The sequence below is a fragment of the Pyrus communis genome, chromosome 14 (assembly GCF_041283825.1).
Source record: "Pyrus communis isolate YQ-2024b chromosome 14, ASM4128382v1, whole genome shotgun sequence".
In the NCBI taxonomy this organism is placed as follows: domain Eukaryota; kingdom Viridiplantae; phylum Streptophyta; class Magnoliopsida; order Rosales; family Rosaceae; genus Pyrus; species Pyrus communis.
In genome coordinates, this window is record NC_142578.1 from 26,345,449 (window position 1) to 26,362,195 (window position 16,747).

The following is a 16,747-nucleotide window of genomic DNA, read 5'->3' on the forward strand; positions in this document are numbered from 1 at the left end:
GCAGCTGCCGCCTGAATTTCCTTCTGTTAGATCTAACCAGCTTTAGATTTGGAGCTGTTGAGGCTACTAGATTTCTATCTCTGTGCACCGGAGAGGAGCCTCTCCTACGTAACATTGCAGTTCAAAATTTGAACAAATAGGCGGCAGTGTGAGCTACATGTGTTTTGATCCGCTATATTTTTGCTCGAATTCTGGCCAACAAATGAGCAAGTGCATGATTCCAAAACGGAAAGCGAACTGTTTTCGAAATGAAATGTATCCACAAAAACTTATCTGAGAGACCGCAATGAATCATTTCGTGTACTCGTCATTTGTTCTCTACAAGAAAATTACATGTGGCTTATCTAACAAGTAATACTTTCTCTATGAATAGAAACCTTACATATCAGTAAAACGGTGTACAAACTCTGATTGGCTTGCTCCAAGCGTGCGCATCGATTTGTCCTCGATCCTCGTCTTGTGTGAAGTTAATGTCATCTCTACCTCAAAAACTTTCCATTTTAGTAGAAAAGGATGGAAACTGAATGCCGCGTTATAGTAAAAAGATAGGAACTGGATCGTATGTAGATCCAACTTTAGTCATTCGGGTCCATTTCCTCATCCTGATCAGAGTAGAGAGTAGCATTAGTTCTGTCACTGTCATTTGATTCTGGTTGTTCGTCCAGAGTACTTCCGTACTCTGAAAATTCATTGTCCTCCACTTTACCATCTTCCCCAGCTGAATCCAAAGGAACTTCTTGACCATGCTTCATCCACTTCGGGCACTCTTCTTCGCCTCCATATACAGTTCGGCCATCATGACCTTTTACATGAACTGGAGCATCGGCAGAAGACATTCTACAAGAGCATTCGGGGAGTGGGTGTGAAATGAACAAGGCTGGCTTCGACACAACGGATTGCCTTATTAGGCCTTCCTCACCTAAGCTTTTCTTAAGATGTTCCTGCACTGAGAGTGTCCAATTATGCTTGGGATGGTAAACATTGTCCCTCGTCATGTTGAACAGTTGTGCTACAACTTTCCTGTTCGAAAAGAGGACACACAAAGTTAAACAAGATCACCAATCATATATAAAAAGTCGAATTAGATTCTTTTTGTTTTTCTCTTGCCTGTCTGGTCGGTATGTTCTAGAAGAAGCAACCTCATACAAACGGTGTCCCATGACCAAGCTTGAAAAATCTGGCCATCCACTGCCATCATTGTTAAAACCAGGAAAGAATGTGTCTGCTTCCACAGAGACAATATAATCAAGAGCATCCCAAATTAGTCTATGTGCTTGCATTCTCAGATCCAAAGCAGAAAGGTCTGGTTCGATGTCAGTCTCAGTAATCCAACCATACCAGCCTTCTTTTTCATGTTGATAGATAGGTCTACCGGGAGGTGGAGGAAGAGGCCGAGGCCTAGGACCGGCCTTCTTCCATTCTTCTTTAAGTTGTTCCTTGCTTTTTGCTGGAGGTGGTTGAAATGGATTTTGCGGAAGAGGTGTTTCAGGTCCAAGTATATCAGACAATTCTTTATTGCTGCACAAGGAAGTGCGATCCACTAAGTTGGGAAACATAGCACGCAAAGGGACCAGAACACGTTGACCCCCAAATGTTTCTGAACCAGCCAGGTATATAATTGTTTTAGGACGATACCCCATTGAACGAAGAAGAATTCCAACCTGTGAAAGTGTCAAGAAGAATAAATGAGCTAATGAACCACGAAAATGTAGATAGATTGATTTATTAATTAGCATCGATGACCCCATACATCAATGCACCACCAAAACTGAAATTTTACATTGTAAAATGACGCAATAAGTAGAAGATCAAATTTATACCATGGTTCTTAGTAACAAGCTTGTTCACAAACGTATTAACATGCTTGAGTCAAGCCCCGGAATAAGGACTCAAGCTTGAGATAATATACAAGGTTTTCAAGCCCAGGGTCTTTCTTTCTACTCCCTCCCCTCCCTTATCTTATGCTTTTGGTCAAGGCCAATCAACGAGGTAATGTAGAAATCACAGTGACACATATCCTTATTTTGAGTGGATACCTTTACAAGGGATCAGTCCTTACTTATTCGTTGTCTATTTTGAAATAAAAAATTTCAAGTAATTAAAATACGAAAGTTGTTTTAATGAATTAGATGGTGTTGGATTAATTAAATTCTCAGTGTCATTCCATCCTCTACTGTTTTTTTTGGTCTGCATCCTCGTTTCTTAAACCTATCACTTGAGCTTAAATTTTTGGAAACACAAATTCCACTCCCATTGTAATGTAAATATTTAATATTTAAAAGTGAAATTGAAAGAAGGATGCTTGAGGTTCTGCTTTTTCTGAACTGCTCAAATCAATTCAGCGTTGAGTGAGTGCCAAGGAAACTTAATTTCACAACCAGCACTTAAATTCACTACTAATCTTCTAGATATTCTTATGGCACTGAAAAGTGAAATTTTCAAAAACAGTAAAAAATGGACCACGAGAAAGAAGCATCAGAGTGGACTAGAAGCCACACAACAGTACTGACAATTTACAAATACTTAAGCTGGATCTGAAATTAGTACTGAGCTTACCTCTTCAGGCATCAGCAGGCATGAACCATTTTCTCTACGCAAGTGTGAATCTATGCTTAGTTCCTCATGAACAATGCCCTTTTTAATCATTTGTTTCCTTCGATATTGTATGAGTTCAGTGTGAACATCCTACAGAAAAGTAGCAAGTTAACAAGATAACTTTGATAACCATGAAAGTGAATGGACACACTGTTAATATTTTGCAGTTGTTTAAGGTAGAAACCACCTGTACTCAAGAGGAGGAAGAGAACTCCAAAACTGAATTTTTATCAGACTCAGATTTAACCAAGGAACAAAGGAGAACAATCGTTTTAACACTAACTTAGACTTAACAGCTATAGATATGAAAAATATTGTAACCCGAAAGTTTAAGCTGTGTGTATGTGTTGGACAGAATTATGTTAAGTTGTAACACCCGTCACATGTGAACCTCTTTCCATCACTAAGGACCAACATGTGGAACTCAACTTAATATTGGAATTTCGTAATTGGAGGTGGTTCAAAATTAGGTTCTATTACTCTAATACTATCATAAACTCTAAGCATGTAGATCAACAATTTATATTTTCACAACTACCAAAGATAAAACCGGCTTAAACATCTTACCTGAAAAAGTTCAGCACAGCCATGATATGCCAAGGTTTCTCTCACTAAACCAGGATGATACGCTAGGAAAGGTTGACCCCATGCACGTAACCTATTGGAGTATAAAAGCCAAATTGATCAACTGAAGGAAAATAGTTATTAGAAGTAAATTATTAGAAGAAGTGAACAGGGTCCACCAGAAGCCAGGTAAAATGATTTTGGTTGAGGTTATGTTACTTGTAATCAGATCTATTTGAGAGGTCTTAGCTAGCTTTGCTACATGGTGGATTTCTTATGCACTATTTTTTAATTCTTGTTTTTGTTTTAATAAAGTGTTATCATTTCTTCTCAAAAAAACAAGATAAGGAAACCAATAAAGATCCATCATCTACAGAAGCTACATAAATAAAAGCTGTGATACAAAATAATCACATAACTGCCTTCTAATCTAGTAATATATACGAAATTAATAATCCCTAAACTCTGATGAGATAGAATCCCTAAGCAAAAACCAAAACCTCACCCCTTCCCAAAAGAATATGACCACACTAGCGGATATTATAGGAAACTTCACGTGGCCTTTGAAGCTCTTTAAGAGGATGTGTTCACTTTGACTGCTTGCAAAACCTAGGCATATACATTAGGCTTATAGTTTCCATTTTCCTTATACAAACTTCTATCCAATTTGTAGAAAGCCAGACCTAAGACTTTCAAAGATAAAATTTCCATACTCCATAACTCGACCCCTCCTGTTGACTCCATCCTTCTGGTTAACTCTATCTATTGCCTAATCTTTCCAACTCAACCGTAACCTTCAAATAAAATCTATTTAATTAAAAACATCTTGCATCAGATGGTCTAAGAGCAATCTGTACTAATCAAGTTCTCTAAACACCAATATCGCTCTATTGATTCAAATCTTCAGGAAAAAAGGTGCGTTGCTAGATTCATACCTCTCCACCATCTTGTGTCCAAGCATTTGAATTTCTGGCCTGAATTGAAGTGCATGGAAGGCAACCCTGCATCTAAGTCTTTGAAACTCGGCCATGTTTGGTGGAAGGATTGACTGAAAATAGGATTATATTGCATCAACACTTAAACTTAATTGTCAAGCATGCATGCTTGGAACACAAAAATCACTAAGTCAAAAGAAACAAAACAGACTCACTACTGACATAATCATATATGAGAATGATCCCTATGAACCAATAGGAAAGCGACAGAGAATGAATGTTTAAGTGGTTCTTAGATAACATTTATTTATTTTCATAAACAATGGTTCATAGGTGACGGTTCTAGCGCAAAAAAGAGTATGACAATATGTGGTTATAAATGTTAACAGAATATGCATATTTTGTCAAGCAGATGACATTTTGAAATAGGCTATACTGTTAAACTAGTAGAAAATCAGCTACCTGCAGACATCCACCATCAGCAATGATGAAGCCGATAACTTTGGTTTTCTTTAACTTTGGTAGGACTTCTTTGATATAAAAATTTGGAGAAGCTGAATTCTTCGGTCTAAAAGAAGGGAATTCATTTCTTTTCCTTGCTGCCTTCAGATTATCTGGCAGACTCTTCACAATGACTATGTCATTTTTAAGAGATGCTATAAAGTGCACCTCATCGTAGAGATATGTAAAACTCTTGAAACGAGAGCTGGCAAAGTCATAAAAACAAAAGAGATAAGAAGCAATGAATCATATGATCGCAGCAAACTGGCATAAAAGAAGTAGCAAACTAGAAAAGAACCTGATGCCTTTTGAGCGAGTACTTTCTTGAATGTCTGGAATGACAAGAGTAGCATTTAGAAGCCTGGATATGGTGACCAGATCACAGATCTAGAAAATTAACAAAGATTTATGAACACCACATACAAATTATCACGGAATCACTTTCACATATTTGACAAATCGTACCGTAGATCTTATCTTTCCAAATCCACCAAATATTTTCGCATAAATGAAGCCATTGCTCTGTTCATTTGGAACTGTAAAAAAGATAAAAGTATTCAATCAACTAAAATATGAATGGTTAAAGGTTATCAAATACTCCAGTGACAAAAAAGAACATAGAATGAGGGAACTCAATTCAAATTCAATATAACAAAGATAACAGTTACTATTAGCTTCGAGACTACAAAATGTGTTTGGTCATGCATGTGAGGGAACGGATTCACCAATGGGTTCAAATTGTCAAATTCATAAACTATATCATGCAAGAATATGATAAACCCAGAAACGAACAAACTAAGAAAATTCACAAATGCAAGAAAAAGGGCAAGATCATCACCAGGATAGTTGCCTCGGGGGTTGGCATAAGGCTGAAAAGACTGTAGGGTCTTCACAGGCCCCCATAGCTTCCTATTAGGAACACTCTGCATGATTGTAAAAAACAAAAGAAGCCATCAAGACAACCAAGAACATACACTCGAAATACATGTATAATGGACAGAGAAATGAATCAAAATCCCACCTGCCTCCCAGAGATAGAATCGAAATCGTTATGGAATGCGGTCAATGCGCTATACTGGACTAAATCGACAGTCGAAAATCTTGCTATAGAGATGTGCCGAAGCAATGATGCAAAAGATAAAATGAGGACAAAGAGAGCAACCCATTTTATCTTAGATTTGAACAGCATCTTGGCTCATCAAGCACACAACAAGAATTCCACTTTCCCCAATCAAACATCACATTCCAAATCCAATTTCAACTCCATGATTTTCCTACTCAAAAATCAACAATCAACAATCATAATTCAATTAACCAAGAAAACAAAGACAACCCATTTGAGCTAAAACAATGAATCAATAATAAAAAAAAGATGTCAAATTTCGAATCAAATGATCTGAACTATTGTACCACCAGATAATCAAAGATCAAAGATTGAAAAAATCGTAAGTTAAGTCAACGAACCTCGGAAGCAGGGGCCATTAGTTAATCCAAATCTGAACAATATAAAATTGAACATGGAAAAACTTTCTCGGGAAACAAACAGAAAGCAGACGGAGGGGTATCAACGAATCTGGTGGTGTGGAGTGAAGCTTTGGACGAAAGAAAATCCGAAAGGGAAAAGGGTTTTAGATTTTGTGCGGTAAATTTGTAAAATGCAAAATGTAAAATGGAATTGGAAATTTGGAAGAAAGGAAGGAATTTTGTGTTTTGTCGTGGGTGTCAGAGTGTGTGTTTCTTCTCACTCGGATTCGTACTCCTTTTTTTTATTTTTTCGATCGAACCTTTTTTTTATGTTCAAGATCTCGAGTTTTGTTTGTCTTACTTTTACTGCACAATTAATAAATACGAGTGAAAAAAACTAATTCAAAAGTCGGGTATAAAAATAGAAAAAATTAATTAAAAGAGTTTGAAAATTTTAAATTTTAAAGAAATTAACAAAATAAAGGATAAAATAAATAGTACCATGATTGATTTTTTAGTATAAAAATAAGATTTTTCGTTAAAATGAACAATACCATATGCTTTTCGTTAAAATTCTCATAAAAATATTCTTAATCAGCTGAGTTACGAATCTTTGACACTTTAATATTGTTTCTTTCTTCTTAAACTTGTTACCAACTATGTTACAAAATAATACTGTTTGTTGATATTTCTCTTAGCTAATAAGTTGTACGGTCGAGTCTAATGATGTGTAAATGATACCATTGTATTAAAACTTGTTAAAAATATTAATTTTTTTCCTTAAAAGACACATTTGCATTCTCTCTCTTCCTTTTTCTTCAAATTACTAGCGGATAGCATTCTTTAGTAAGAGATGCGAATGGAATTGTTATTAGTACTCGAAAAAATAAAAAGCAAGTTTCATTTCAAAGTTATTTCTCCAGACTTGAAGAAGCTTTTCTCGTACTGGGGAGTGGGGACTTGATTCCGGATAAGGATTGTCTGCCCTCCCACTTCCGGTGCCCTCCTGTTTTGTATGATCACGGTTAAGCTCCATCAACATTTTATATTATTTTTTTATAAAGATAATAAGACAAAAATAAATAATAATATAAAATGTTAACATGACTTAACCGTGACCACACAAACAGAAAAATATGAGAGGGCACCGGAAGTTGAAGGATCATTAATCAACCAAGGTCACGGGGGGTTTAAGACAAATTTGTGGCAGAAATGCATCCTTGTGTGGTATGTAACCCGGTAGGAAGTAGCTTGAAGATCAAACAACCCGAATGGCATTAAATTTGCCTTCATTTGCTTGCTTTTCCCATGGCTGACTGTGACCGCCCAAAGGACTCGCAAGCAACGTATCAATGATGCCCTCCGCCGCGTCTTTTTTGTTCTTGGAACACGTCTTTATATTCCATTTTTTTCATGAATCCCTTTTTAACGGAAGAAACGGAACCTCGAGTGGTTCATTGGCCGGCGATCATACAATCTCATAACAAAAATTAGTCGGAATTTTTGTTGCTAATCTACGATTTCCAAACACATCATCTACTTTCAATCAAATATTCATTCTTACATATGCAAACTCCCAACTTTGAACGGGCTAACCAACTGGATCCAAATCAGCCTCCGCATCCTCACCATCAAGCATCCCTGCCCCAACCTCGACCTCAGCATCTGCTTCCAACTGACCTCCCTCTTGACCCACATCCGCATCGGAGCTTTGCTTCTGATGTTCATCGGGGATTGGACTTCCACCTTGGGACATGTTGCCAGCTGCAGCAATGGTATCAGCGTCCATTGGCGTCCCTGAGGCTTCACCATCTAATTCACTTGCAGGTGTAGCATTCTTCAGGGAAAAAAATATTGTCAAAATTCTTGGGGTACAATTAATGCTGATACTTCCATATACGTACACATGCATTTACTTGATCTCAAATTTGAAAACAACCTACCCCAAGACAAAAGGGAACACAAAATATACAACAATACAGGGACAAAAGTTTATAACATTTTTCATCTCATTTTTTCAATCTTTAGGCTGAAGATGCAATAGCACAGATCAGGTGTTATGCAGCCATGTAACGTTATGTCTAAATAATAAAGATGTTTGTTTCTAAATCTCATCGGCAATATACACGCACAAACAAACACATACACATTATTCATATTATTTCCTCATTTGCATATTCAACTTTCTACAGGAATCAAAGATGTCAACAATAAAACGCTACAAATTCAACACACTGCCAATTATATACCTGATTTTCTTCCAATCGATGTGCAGCACCTTTTGATTCCTCCTTTTTAGCACGTTTAGACCTGTCATTTGGTTTAGCTTGGTATTTAGACCGCTCCTCAGGAGTCAAAAGTTCCAGCGGTACAACTCCTTCAATACCATGTTCAGTAAACTGCAATGACATCCACACAAGTGGTGTAAAGCTCAGTGAAAAATGAAATAATACATTAACTATGCAAACATAGTTATATTCATACTCGAGAAAATCCTTCCAAGTCTTGTCTAGCTGAAAATCGAAGACCTTTCCAGCAATAAACCTGCATGTTGAAATTTTACTATTGGATAAAACAAAATCAAATTTTAAGTGGAACACTAGTTTGAGTTTCAACAATTCTAATATTCAACGGCAAGAGGTAATGCACATTGAATCACATTGTGAAACAGTTGAACAGCTATTAAATAAAATAGCACTCTATATTACCAATGAACCCTAGTCAAAATGCAACCCAGCTTTTATCTATATGATTGTCTTCTGATATTGACCCAAAATTCTGGAAGAAAACTCACTCGGCTATTTTTGTGGTGATACTCAGGTTCTATTCCAGCTGCTGGATCCATCTGTAACTCAAAGAAATTCATCTTACTAAACAGTTAATGAGAAAATAAAAAATCCATAGCATGAGAAGGGACAAGAGTGAGCGCGAGTACACACGCACAACATGCTAGTTTGGGCATTGAGAAGTAAATAGTACTTACATCTTCAACCAAGGGCTTCCAGTACTCAGTGATGGAAGGTGTTCGAACACGTTGAGGATCAGTTAAAGCATTCTGGAGAAGTAAAAAAGAACTATCAAACAACAATACTGAAAGGAACATATTGCTACATATTTACATGTTTCTTCCTCAACAACTTGATTTGTAATCTTTGTCTTCTTTATAGTAAGAACTGAACTGATATTCTATGAGTATAAAAGTACTAATTCAGAAAGGACAGTAGGTATGAAACATGAAGAATCAGCAAGATGCTATTAACTTTTTTTGTTAACAGCTGATAATATAATTATTTATATATACTGTGTGAGTGTGGGGGTGTACATTTCCTCGTGATGATCACCGCCACTCTTGAAAATAAATCAAACTTTGTCTCAATATTTAAATACAGAATCGGCGAAGCTTGTGAAACATTGGAGGTTGCAAAAAATAATTGCATATATTCAAAACCTTGTGAATGTTTGTCATGTTTGAAGCCAGATTTATTTCAACAATCTTGTCATAAATAGCAATCTAGCATACCGGATTCTGATCTGCCCACTTCCACAACTGAGATAGTTCTTTATTTCCCATTCTCCATCTCGGCCTACTGTTGAATTTAGGACAAAAAAAAACCAAAAGTTAATATAATGAGCACTGCAAACTTATTAAATATCTTCACAGGTCGCAACAAACAGAAGGCTAACAAAAGTTGGTGAACAATTCAAAAATTTTAATTCGTAGGCATGGGTATATATGCCAGCAAAAATCCATGAGTTCATCTAGCATGTGAATTTGTTTATTTTTCTGCGTAGATCATAGCTTATTTTAAAATATACCATTATGAAGGTAGGGTTGTCTTTCTCTCAATCCAAATCATTTCGTATATTCAAGTAAGAGGAAACAATCTCCACCACAAGGCAAAACATCAGCACTTGGTCAGAAGACCTCATCTCAAAAACAGTCTAGTTTTGTTTCCTTTTTTCTTGGTGAAAGTGAGTACAGAAGTATCAGCTGGTATCAGGGCAGCATTTGGGTAGCAGGGTTCTGCCAAAAAAATGTGTAAATCTTATTCCTTCGTACAATATCATTGAGGACCAGTGGAATGTCTTTAATATTTCCAGAGATGTCACCGCAATTTTGACCAATTTCCAAGTTCTTGCTCTGTTATGTAAAATGGTAGTATCACTGGAATCTCTGAAGTTGTTAATATTCCCATGGAAGTTTTCTACAGCAATGTCTTTAGTATTTCCAGAGATAAAGTTGAGATCTGAAGGAAATGTCTTTAATACTACACATCAAAAGTTGAAACAATATACACCCGTGTCTATACCAGTAACGCAAAACTTCAGAAACAAAAAAAATCGAAACATCAAAACGACGAGTCAAAATATGCATCACTGTTTAGAATAAAGAGATATAAAACATACATAAAAGATAAACCTATTCCCAAGGCCATGAATAACTAAAGTAGAATTGCCCAGCAGGGCTAGCAAACAAAGGATGAATTTACTTCTATCTGCTTCAGTTATTCTTATTAAGACCTTATACATAAGGAAAAAATAAAATTGTTCAATTTTTTCTTATTAAAAAACACATTAAAAGGAATAGCAGGACCCAGACAAGCAGGCCACTGAATTGCATACCGCTTTTTGGCTCCTTCTTGGATCACCTTTTTCTCCATTGGCTGCTTCTCAAATGGGGGACAACCGTCACATTTCCACCATACCTAAGAATAGATTAAATGCATATTATGCTCAAGAACAACAATAACATTTTCTGAGAATAGCGTGGCTGAAGCCAGATAACACACTCACCCAATTCCTTTCACGTTCCAATATATGCTCAATTTTATTAAGAAATTCCTTCCCTTTGGGCGGAGTCATCTCAAGCAGCTTTTTGACACGCTCCTCACAAGATTTTATTTCCTCTTTCTGAAATCAACAAGGAAATCTTTAGCAGACATCATAAATTGCACAGATATTCTAAAGCTGACTTTATAGCATCATACAAAACCTTTTGCCATAACCATGTCCAAATGAAAGTAAATCCTCTTTACCAGTTCACAATGAAAGGTATACTACACAAATTCATTAATTTTTCAAGCTTAAAGAAAATGTAAGCAGTGTCCATTCGCATCTTAATAAAGATAAGATATAGTCCCAAGTACAACTCAATTACCCAGGGACCATCAGTTGCTTTTTAATACAATAAACTTAGAGTAAATTAGCGATTTTTTTTTTTTTTTTTTTTTGAGAAGAAACGATAACAAAACTGATGCAAATGACTGGGATAATGCTGCACTCATAAGCGAACACAAGCACAGAACATTGATATAAAGTTACAGGTGAGATCTGAATGTAGTACTCTAATCCACCCTTGTTCCAAATTCCTAACTTTGGAGATAAACAATAACAAAATCATAACATATCTAAGGCATCTCAATTTATTCCATTTTTTGTCAACATCTTTTGTTATAACCAACACCGCCGAGGTAAATTCTCTTTCTAAAGATAGCACCACCTGAGGAAAGTTGTCTTCTTTTCTAATGAAAGCAAAAGAAGAAGGAAGAAAGTTACAAAAGTCAACAAGATATAACTACAACACTGACCATGCTTTCAGAAGGTAAATCTTTTTCACTTTTTCCCGGGGCCTACAAGAAAAGAAGAGTTAGTTTTACCATATTAGAGTACTATAGGGAAAAATAGATCAATTAGAAAGTTGAAAAGGGCCATTATAACAAGCCCAAAGATTAGGAAGGTGTAATGATATTTCCCCAAAATCAATATTAAGACCTGTTTAACTCTACCTTCAGATAATCGAACAATATGAGGCACTGCACAAGAATGTGACGTCGGAAACTGGGATCCTTCAACTGTGCTCACCAGAAAACATCAAAATTCAAGGATTTGATTCCTAATCAAAATAACGGTCTGCTACAATTAAACTCTAAGTCAACACTCCAGCATTACTAACCTCCAAACCCATCAGTTTACTGCTTGTAAGATATTTTATGCTAAAATTTGTTGCTTCCTCCTCCAAGTTATTGGCATCTCCCTCTTCATCACTTAATGGTTGAGCTTCAAAGGTATTCAAAACAACCTAACAAGACATTCAAGAAAAGAATATTTGAGTGAATAATAAAATAAAGAGAAACTGGCATACCATAAAGATAAATAAAACGAAGATGTCAGAAGACTGTTATTACCATTAAACCAGACGTAAATTTCTTCCACTTGGTAGGACCAAGAGTTAAGGAAGGAGGGTTACAGAAGCTTTCCTGAAAATCCATCCAGACAAGTTTTTAGCATAATGAATGATATCAATGATATCAGTTTACAAGAAGAATTACAGAAACAAAGTATGAATATTTAACAACATTTCAAACTATATAACCTTTTAGCATTATATATAGACACTCCCTAAGCTCAAAACTCAAATCAAAATGGAGAAGAGGAAACCATAACTAAAAAGCTTAGCTCCGTATTGCTTCAAAGTTGCATAGTTTACCTGTAAACTCCAAAAGGTTTTGTAAAAGTTGAAATCGATGGAAATTCCTGAAAATTATAAAACAGATAACATATATGCTCAAGAGACCTATACTCACCAAAAAGTTACACACATTAGATATATTATACAGATATATGTGTAATAATATGTTGACATCAACATTGAGAAACCAAGCAACTGTCATTAGCAAGGATGTACCATCAGGGGGGTCTTTCTCATATTTTGTCTCGTTTGATGTGTTAAAAACTCCTTTTATATTAACAGCTGCACACAGTAACCATAAGAGCAACATGAATATATAGTCCAACTGAACACCAGGGTCGAGAGCAATTAAATTACAAGTGAAGACAAGGATTGAGGACAAACAGGTACCTGAACGCTCAGATAATGGGAAAAAGTGTGCCAAAAACATTAGAATTCGTCCACAAAATACCACGTCATTTGCCTATGAGTCAGGTTCAAAGAAATTAGTACGCAACATGACTATTAACAATAAGTTTTTCAAGTAAAATTTAATCATCGAAGTGGATATAGTTTCATCAAATAAGGACTTCTTGAAGTGGTACAACAATAGCCAAAACACTTAATTTCAAAAAACAAAAAATTAGTTCATAAATCAAAAGAGAGAAAAACAATATCAAAATGATTGTATACCACATTTTAAATTTTGTTTATCACAGTGAAGCAATGTGAGGAACACAATGGAGCAATGTGAGAAACACATAAGAACCTCCCTAGCACAAATATGCAATGCCCCATCCTCAAGTCTATAACGTCAAATATGTAACCACCATTACATAATTAGGAGTACAACACATATTAACCTGAGCACCTGTTATTTTCTATAAACATTATAAAACCAGCTTTAAATGTGACTTCTGAATGGCATACCAATTTTTGGTTTTTGAAAAATAAACAAATATCACAATATAGGGGAAAGTTTCAAAAATGAAAGTTGGCTGTAAAAGCAAAGATGACTACTATGATTAGTAACACCACCTTTGACAGACGACGAAGAAGTTGATTGCATGTTCTCAACATCACAAGTTTTCCTCGAGCAAAAAGCTCAGGCTGCATGAGGAGTACCATATAAAGTATAGCAGGATGTAAAAGAGAAGGAAAATGGGAAACTTAGAATAAAAAAACAAAACATGGAAAAATAATCCATTGACATATAAAAAGCACAAACCTTTCCTAATATATCTTGTTTACTCTCAATATAACCGAAAACGTCTTTGCAATTTCTCATAGTTGACATTTCTGTTAAGTCTTCCAACAGCTGAAAGATCATGCCGCCTTCGACGTGCTCTTTCTCACAAAGATACAACACAACGTCTGGTGCATCAGAAGATAAAAGGAGCTGTATAAGGCAGAGGGAGAGAATAGTATATATGTGGAGATAGAGCAAGAGAGAGACGCATTCTATAAGACTCGTCAATTTTCTTCTTCACTAAAACCAATATTACAAGCCATTTTCCATAGAGTAGCCCTTGTAAGGCAAAGAACTGACCTAAAAAAGCTTATTGTTTACATTAGAGGATATACAGGTCTACAATTGAGAATCAAAAGTCAATTCTGAATTTTGTCAAAAAGTAGTTAGGTGCGATTTAAATGTCAAAAGATAAACCACAAAAATTAATAGCAATACGAATTCTTATCAGAAAAACATCAATGTATAAATTATTCTCAGAGTTTAAAGATTTATGCTGGCTGAGTGCACAACAAGAAACATATCGAAATACCAACACAACATGTAGGAATTTTTATATTAGAAAGTGTATAAGCTTCTTCTAAAATGCAAGTCAAGAACATTAGATACGTACAACTAAGTGCTTGCAATAGTTTAACAGAAACATGTACAGACCAAGAAGACGTGGAATATGTCCTTGGGCAGTTTCTCCAGCATCAATTGATTGACCATACTGCATTATCTGCTCACCAGACTGTACTGCAGAAGACTGTGAGAATCTCAAGTTACGCGACATAAAATTACAAATAAAACCAAATGCATAAGAGAGAGAAAATTCTGTATTGATGTCAAATATGTAAAGAGGGTTCAGGTTGATGGGGAATCAGGTATATAACAGGGTCTACTTTACTTCAGATTTAGATAGAATACATGACTGTGATGCAATGTTTTAAAAGGCTCGCCTCAGGGCGTGCCTAGGCGCCCTGTGAGGCTGGGCTTGATGGTTGCTGCATTTGTTTTGAGGGAGTGGGCGGAAGGCGTCCTGGGAGCCGCCTAGGCGCTCATCAGGGGGAATTTTTTTTTTTTTTTTTTTTTTTTACTCCCAAACCCAAATTTTGGGTAGGAATTTAATTGCCTCATACCTCTTCCTTGCACTATCATCTCTCTGCCTTTTTTTCTGATTTTTATTTTTTTTATATAATGGATGTGTGTGCTGTCTGCATGCATTGTTATATGTGTGCTCATTGTGCTTTTCATCCTCTATTTTATATATATAATATAATATATGTATATATATGTGTATATGTATTTATAATATATGTGAGTGCTGAGGGTGATTATTGATTAATAATCTTCTTCTTTTTTTAATATAATATATGTGTACGCTCAATGTATATATTAAAAAATTTAGGTCACACCTAGGCTGGGCTATCCCTTGGACGCCTCGCCCACGCCTCACACTTTTAATACATTGCTGTGACGTCAAATAAGCATAAGGTCTTTTTTTAGCGTGCTACAAACATTAATTTCCTGTGGATGACCACCATGCTAACATATACAGAAAAAACTAGAAATGCAGTATACTTCAGAAGTATAATCAAATAATCAAAATATTCTGTTCACAAGTACAAGAAAGAGATACATACCACCAGTTCCTGAAGCAATGTCCGAAGGATATTTTCTAGCAATTGATTCTCATCTTGGACTAACTTTGTTTGTTTCTGTCATGATGAAATCAATTGGCCCAATTCTTATTGACCAAACAACAAAATCCAGAAAAAATAAAGATTTAAATATGTGATTAATGTACAATCACGATATATGTGAAGAAAGCAATGCTCCCTTGAACACCAAGGATAAAGCCTAGAATCAAGTAAAGGACTCATTGGAAAATTAGAAATTGGAGTCTTTATCAGACAAACGTAGCAAAAAAAAGTGTATCCAAATGTAGCAAACAGAAAGAGAATGAAATCCCAACCGTATTTCAGCCTTGAGAAGCAAAGCCATAAATAGCTAAGCATGCATTTACACAAGACTTAATCTTTGGGAAGCAAAAAATATAAATAAGAAGAACCCTGAACATGAAGGATCTATAGTTGTTACCTGAGGTTGTATAACTTGTTGAACTGTCCGAAGGGCAAACCTTTCAGGTGGACCGGGCTGCAATATGGCCGTCCTGAACACTTCCTGAGAATAAAAACAGAAAGAAAATTTAACCATACTTGACAGAGAAGACAAATAACAATCAAAATTATAACTGTAATGAAAATAAGACTAACCATGTTAAAGACTTCAACCAGAGTGCTGACACTGAAGCCAATGACAAACAGTCCGCTTTCCGCTCTGTCAAACAAAGCCTTCCCAAAAGCTCAATTAAAATGATTTCAAAAATATTCTGCAGCAGCAAAAATGAAAAGTATCGTCTAAAGAAATTAAACCGGCAGTGACATTTGGAACTGCATGGCAGAATGTAGAACAGGCAGAGACCCAGGAATGGAAAATGTGGAGGGATGAAATTCCAAGCCAATTTTCCTCGGTTAAAAATTATACAGTGCCCTTTATTAATATGAGATTTCCCCAATTTTATAGATCAACGAATCAACAGACTTTACACTGAGAAAGAAGTTATTCAAAAACAGAACTCCATCGTTTCGTTGTCCATTTGAATCTTCAGTGAGTACTAATCTCACTTTGTTTTCACTTTTTAGAAGCTATTACAAATTGATTACAGTTGAAAATTTCGAATTCATCTGTTTGTAATGGCAACATCCCTAAATCCTCAATACGCAAATTCCTAAATTAGAGAACGAGGCGGAATTAAAAATAGAAGAGGCAATAAATCTCTTACCCGGCAGAGGTCACGGCGGCGGGGCGAGTTATGAGGAGAGAGTCGTGCTTTACGTACGGCGGCGACCCGGGGAAGAAGAAGAAGTTGATGTTGTCTACTACTGTAAAATCCAGTCCCTGCTCTTTTTGCCGTCACGGGCTTCGCCAAATTATATGGGTAAAAAC

The 16,747-nt window shown here is 35.9% G+C and overlaps 2 protein-coding genes across 4 annotated transcripts; both read right to left on the bottom strand.

The window, feature by feature from the left end:
* Nucleotides 1–269: 269 nt before the first annotated feature.
* On the bottom strand, nt 270–6,394 carry LOC137713609 (protein EMBRYO SAC DEVELOPMENT ARREST 30). Its single transcript, XM_068452930.2, has 11 exons — nt 6,060–6,394; nt 5,617–5,869; nt 5,434–5,518; nt 5,061–5,131; nt 4,894–4,982; nt 4,557–4,800; nt 4,095–4,207; nt 3,163–3,253; nt 2,557–2,685; nt 1,108–1,661; nt 270–1,020 (listed from the first exon to the last, which is right to left on the bottom strand). The coding sequence occupies exons 2-11, from the start codon at nt 5,782–5,784 to the stop codon at nt 576–578; spliced, it is 1,989 nt and encodes a 662-aa protein (XP_068309031.2). The 5' UTR covers nt 5,785–5,869; nt 6,060–6,394; the 3' UTR covers nt 270–575.
* Nucleotides 6,395–7,428: 1,034 nt separating this feature from the next.
* THO1 (nuclear matrix protein-like protein) lies at nt 7,429–16,747 on the bottom strand. 3 transcript variants are annotated; one of them, XM_088684530.1, is made up of 22 exons: nt 16,584–16,747; nt 16,015–16,078; nt 15,839–15,922; nt 15,382–15,456; nt 14,411–14,504; nt 13,736–13,881; nt 13,546–13,617; nt 12,919–12,991; nt 12,745–12,810; nt 12,547–12,593; nt 12,245–12,316; nt 12,013–12,138; nt 11,846–11,911; nt 11,648–11,689; nt 10,854–10,970; nt 10,683–10,765; nt 9,580–9,646; nt 9,043–9,114; nt 8,854–8,904; nt 8,544–8,603; nt 8,309–8,458; nt 7,429–7,896 (listed from the first exon to the last, which is right to left on the bottom strand). In XM_088684530.1, exons 2-22 carry the CDS (start codon nt 16,015–16,017, stop codon nt 7,651–7,653), a joined length of 1,812 nt encoding a protein of 603 aa, XP_088540656.1. In that variant the 5' UTR covers nt 16,018–16,078; nt 16,584–16,747; the 3' UTR covers nt 7,429–7,650. The 3 variants fall into 3 exon arrangements, with proteins under 3 accessions (XP_088540656.1, XP_068308336.2, XP_088540657.1); XM_068452235.2 differs by having other exon boundaries at nt 7,432–7,896; nt 16,015–16,130; nt 16,584–16,728; XM_088684531.1 differs by having other exon boundaries at nt 7,432–7,896; nt 15,382–15,485; nt 16,015–16,130; nt 16,584–16,721.